At 49.3% G+C, this 5,855-nt stretch overlaps 1 protein-coding gene across 1 annotated transcript; it reads left to right on the forward strand.

The window, feature by feature from the left end:
• Nucleotides 1-555: 555 nt before the first annotated feature.
• On the forward strand, nt 556-4,786 carry COLCA2 (colorectal cancer associated 2; the record flags this gene model as incomplete). Its single annotated transcript, XM_009081244.1, has 4 exons — nt 556-667; nt 3,340-3,362; nt 3,785-4,011; nt 4,514-4,786. Coding segments are annotated over 4 exons (635 nt in total), but the record flags the coding sequence as incomplete, so codon positions are not given.
• Nucleotides 4,787-5,855: the final 1,069 nt, after the last annotated feature.

Genomic DNA, 5,855 nt, shown 5'->3' on the forward strand with positions numbered 1-5,855 from the left:
TGGGTTGGGCTGGATTAAAGACATCCTAAATGGATTAAAGACATCCTAAAGTCTTGTTTGAACACAGCAGGAGGTGTACAGCATGAGCAAATAAAGAGAGAACCTTTGCAAGAAGTGGTTCACGAAGGCAATGGTTTTATTGGTGTTTTGTTTAACACGCTGAATTAACACCCACATATCTCCATTGTTTTATTCCTGCCCTCCGTGTGCCAGATGAAGTGCTTCTCACAGTTACTTTCAGGTCCTGGGAGAGGCAAATATGTTAGGAATTTAAATAAATACAACAGCAGCAGCAGATGGAGCTTGGAATTAGGAAAGCTGGAGAGGGATGGGGGGAAGAAGGAGATAGAGAAGGATATAACATGTATCATTCCTAAATGTTACCAACTTCTCCATGAGTATCTGCTCGACACAAGCTTGAACAGCAGGTGGTGGAGGGATATGAGCTGTGATTGCAAGTGGCTTCACAATGACCAGTTTATCGTGTTGACTCTAATTAAACCCTGAATAGATCATGCCTGAAAACAAGCTGGATTTGCTCTCCCTCCTTCTAAGGTGTTATTCCACAAACTCTTTCAGGAAAGCCCAAGGTGTATCAAGGTGTTAGAGTGAAGATTACAGTCAAGGAGTTACTGCAGCAGAGAAGAGCAAGACAAGCAGCAACTCAGTAAGTAACTATATTTTCTTGTTTGCTTTGTCTCTTCCCTCTCAATCTCTTTTTTTTGCCAAGACTATAACCCCTGGGCCAAGGAGATTGCTGAATTCTGAGTGTAGGAGGCTGGTGAGGATGGGGGAGAACAACATTCAGCCAGGGGAACTGCAGTGATCCAAAGGGGTGAGATCTGAGCCTGTGTGCAGGGAGAAAGCAGAGCTGGTGCTGCAGAAACATTTCTCCCTGCAGGATGGGAAACTCACCTGTGCAGCCCCATCCCTTACAAAGGAGGGGCTGGGGATCTGTGTGTACACACACACACGTGTAGCCCCATCCTTTGCAAAGGAGGGGTTAGGGATCTGTGTGTACACACACACACGTGCACACTCACTCTTCCAGCCTTTGTAGGAGGCCTCTAGCTCCAGCCACTCCAGGGATTTGCCTACAGAGGTTGGTAAATCATTATTTCTTCCTGGTTCATGACACCAGAGCTCTGGAAAGCTTTCAGATTTCAGCTCCCACCTCCTGCCCCTTGTTGCAGCTGACTGCACACAGAGCTGCTCAGTCCCAGGGTGAGCAGTGCACAGAGCTGTGGGAACACTGGGTCACTCCTCCCCTGCAGCCTGACAGCAGCACCTCTTCAGCACAGCCAGGTGGGCTGTGTGCAACTGGGGTTTGCTTCCCACCACCAGTTTACACAACACCTCTAGTGCCCACACAGGAAAAAGGGCCAAGTGGCAGTGCAGGAGGTTCCCCTGGTGACCTGCACAAGGTATGTACTGGTCTGGAGAGGCTCCAGAGGTTAAGGCTGCACTGAGAAAAGCTCAAGCTGAAGATTTCAGCTCAATCTGCAGGCAGAAAAAAGAGGGATAGTCACTCCTGCAGACACTCTCAGCCTGGAGCAGCCACTGCTTAATGAATTAAAGGCATGGGATGTGCTAGGAAGTTGTTGCTAGGGAAATGAGCCACGAACTCAAGAGCATTTTGAATAAAGGAAATGAAGTGGAGGTCTGTATGAATTAAGCTGAGGGGGGAAAAAAAGTCAACTAGGGTTTGTATTTGCAGATAAAATCCTGGTCCCAAACAACAAATATCAACACTCCTGGTGGATGTTGAAATCCGTCTGGGATGGATTTCTCCCTTCCAGCAGCTCAGGTTCCTTGGACAGGATGATCTGTCCACCCCATACTCCAAAATCCTTTCAAAATGAGGCTGTCCCTGTGCACAGAGCTGTGTTGGAATGGGAAGCAGAGCTCCTTCTCAAAGGACATCAACAGCCAGCACAGCAAGCCAGCCATGAGGATCCCTGCAATTGTCTTTGGTTAATTACTCCTTCTCCATAATATTCATCCCTGTGAGTTCTTTGGGATCACTCCACTGTGGAATTCCTTGTCTGTTAATTTCCAGGACATTAGGCTGTGGAGTTAGTAGAGCAGCAGAAGGAGCACACCAGGATGGTGCTGCTTCAAGGGCTTTACACCAGGTTGGTTTGTGCTTCTCCAGGCTTGTTAACAGGCTCAGGGAAAAAATCATGTTAAGCACATTAATCTCATGTTCTGTCAGTGCTAAGGAAGTTTTCCAAGTCACAGCAAGGAGGGAAATAAGGTTCAGAGAAACAGGTTGAAAATCCAGCCTTACCTTCCTCTCCCCTGTGGTACAGTTTTCTTGCCTTCTCTTTGCTCAGGTTTCCTGGGGCAGCAGCAGCATCCAGTTTGCAGAGTCTGTGTCTCCACCTCACCCAGGTTGGTACAAAGCTCATCCACATGTCCCTTCCCAATTTTTCCCACAGCCCAGAGGCTGAGGCACCTCCAGATAACCAGCACTGCAGCCAATCAGCACCTCAAAGGAGCCCAGGAGATGCAGATGAGGCACATATTACCCCACTCAGGAGCACTCTCACATTCTCTCATGTGTGCAGTTAATTTTTCCCACAGCAAGGAGCTCATCCCCTTCAGCAAGGGATGCCCATCCCTAGGGAATAACCCTGCTGGCATCACCTTCTCCAGGCTGTGGATCCCAGAGGGTCAGATTGCCCTGCAGGACTTTGCTGAGCTCCAGTTCTGTTCTCACTCTCCTGGCAGCATCCATAGGAGTGAGAGGACTGTCACGTTCTCAGCAACACAAAGACTTTCCTCCTCCTGCATGTAAATATCCAAGGAAAGGGGGAAGGGGTGGGGGAATAGCACCTTGGGCTCCCAGATCCTTCCATTATTCCCCAGCCAAAGCACAGGGCCCAAAAAGGTTGGGCAGGTGTGAATGTACACACTGCATGGACAAGGAAGTAATTCAGTCATCAATATTTGGGAATCAAATTGCTCATGTTAAGAAAGAAACATGAGCTATAACAAAGGTTTTTTTCCAGGCTGGAAAGTCTCCATCAGTTCATGTATTTTGGGTTCTTCTCACTTCCTCCCCATGTCCAGCTAGACATTGTCACCTTGAACCTGCAATGGGCAGTTCCAGTGCCTTCAGACCTGTGGCCATGGCTTTGTTTTGAACCACATTTGAACACAGGATGAAAAGATAATCATTCTGGAAAGCCAGAGCTGCTCTGAGCTTTCTAGGAACTCAGTAACACCATGTGGAATCAGTCCCTGAATTGCTCCATTTGTTCTGCTCAGAAGTTTGTCTCCTGTTTGCAGGATAAAAGAGGGAATTACCCTCCTGTTTTCACCTTCTTCCTGCAGATGCAGCCACTCTGCATCTGGTGGTGGGTGAGGCAAAGGCACAACCATCTGCCAGGCTGGGAAGCATAAATCAGTGCATGGCAAAGCTGTTAGGGCTGTAAACAGTTGATATTTGAGGGAGGCCACAGGGTCAAGAGTCTGAGGGAGTTTCCAGCTGGATTCCTATCCACAAATCCTGGGACCAGAAGAGTTTCTGGCAGTGTTTGAAGAGCTTCTTTCCAAGGGGACTGAAGTTCCCCTAGTTATTCACATGCTTCTGAGCAGCTTCCTCCTGATTTTTCCTCCCTAGAAAATTCACTCTGAACTTGAAGGACCTTCTCCTTTGTCTCAATCCATAGGGCTACTGAACATAAGGGAGTATTGAGACCTGACCTGGGGCAAACCTGCCCTTTGTGAAGACAGGCACTGATTAATCTGCCACTGTCTGGTTTCCCTTATCTTCCAGCACCTCTTGAAGCAGAACCCATTCCTTCTGTCCCCAACTGCTGCCCATCCTGGCAGTTTCCCAACTGCCTCTCCTGTGAAGAAAGCCCCAGCTATCTGGAGCAGCTCCTAGATTCCTGTCTGCAGTCAGATGCAGCCTCAGATCCTGCCTTCAGTGCTTTCCAGCCATCCTCACACTACAGCTCAGACACCTTCCAGCCAGTCTCTCTCTGCTTTAACCAGGGCATGGTAAGCTTTGAGTCCAGGGGAGCAGCCACAGGGGGAAGGTGGGGAAGGGAGTCACATCCTGGGGCAGAACAGCAGCAAAGCAATTTGGGAATCTGGCTGGTTTTAGAGGCCACAGGCTGCTTGGGTGGGCTCTGCATGGTTTTCCAGCAGGAGCAGAGGACAGGGAGGCTCAGCCAGGCTGAGAGGCTGCAGAACAGGGAATGTTCCCTCTTGAGGTCCAGCAGATTTTCAGCCCAGTTCCTGCCAACTCACAGAGAAGATTATTAACACATCAACTGCCCCTTGGGTTTGGACCTCCATCTCCCTGGGTAGCCAAGCCCTCCTGAGAAAGGCAACGGCATGGAAATTCGGGCTGCTGTCCACATTTCCCAACTAGCACCCTAAAATATTCTTTTTTTTCCCCCCTTTTTCTCTCTGTCTCCCTCTCTCACTGCAGGCTGCCAGCTCTCCCAGCTCAGCTGACCTGCCCAGCCCATTGAACTCCAGTTGCTCTCCTCCTCAGCTGTCTCCTCTGACCCCACTGCCCCCAAGTCCTCCCTCTGCCCTGGACACCACAAGCTACAGCTGCCCCATGGAGGAATGGGCCTGCCTTGCCCCCTGCCCCTTTCCCAGCCCTTCCTGCTGCTGCACAGCCTGTGTCTCCCAGCACATGGACAGCAGGGGCCCACAGTACTTCCCCTGCCCCAGCACGGACTGCATGGACTACCTGCCCCCCCTGGCCATGGCTGATGATTTCTTCCGAAGGGATAGGAGCTGTGACATCTGCTACAGCTAATGAGGCTGTGGTTTGCCACCTCCACTGCATCCAAATCAGATTAAGTGCCCATGAACTATGCAAAGTTGTGCTGCCTAACACACTCCAGTTTGTTCTTCACTACTCACACCTTCTTCACACGATGCTGTCACTACATTAACCCTCTTGTCTTGTATGGTCAGGAGTGTTTTGTTGTTGTTTTTGTGGTGGGGTTTATTTTCCTATCTGTTTTTGTTGGTGGTTTTTTTTTTTTTTTTAAAGAAACCCAAAGCTCTTTTATCAACCCATATCATTAAACAGCTCCTTTTGATACAATAAAGAACTTGGTGCACATGCCAAAGCCTCTTTGTTCCTCACATGCTAAATGTCAGTGCTTTGCTCCTCTGCTAGTGACTCAAGCTGCTGCCCCTGTTCTAACAGAGGTGTGGATGAGGCTCTCAGCAACCTACACAAGGAGCAGTTGCTCAGGGAGCTGAAAGGTCTCATCTAGCCTTTCCAGCAGATAAAAAGCACCTGAGCACCAGCACAGCATCCCCAGAGAGAGCTGTGCAGCTCCTCACCCACTGCTTCTGCTCAGGCTGCACTGAGGAGATTCTCCAGTGGTTCTGGCAGAAAAAGGAAACTTGCTGTTTCCCACACAAGCCCAAGGCCCTTCAGAGCTGCACAGAGGTTGAATCCACAGCCAAACTCCTTTGGCTGCTGCTCCACAGCAGCTTCCCTGTGCAGGCAGAGTTTCAGTGAGAGGCTGAAGGGGTTTGGCAGCTCTTTGTAGAGTTTGGGCTGTTGCTGACAGGTTTTCTGCACCTTTCAGCAGAATCAGCTGAACAGGAGCTCAATGATTTATCCTTTTCAATGGGAAGGTGATCATACTTGAGGGTTTCCTATTCCTTGCACAACCCCAAACCTTTCTAAGGCTGTCTCACCTCCTTTTAATAGCACTTGGGGAGGCAGATTGCTAAGGCAGTTCCTCAGCTGAGCACCCAGACTGGAAAGAAAGAAGCACCTCTTGATATTAAACCCAACACAAATGAAAATAAACTAACTCCACCTGTGAAGACAAAGACATGATTTGAGCAGCTTTACACTCACC

The sequence above is a fragment of the Acanthisitta chloris genome, unplaced genomic scaffold (assembly GCF_000695815.1).
Source record: "Acanthisitta chloris isolate BGI_N310 unplaced genomic scaffold, ASM69581v1 scaffold19218, whole genome shotgun sequence".
In the NCBI taxonomy this organism is placed as follows: domain Eukaryota; kingdom Metazoa; phylum Chordata; class Aves; order Passeriformes; family Acanthisittidae; genus Acanthisitta; species Acanthisitta chloris.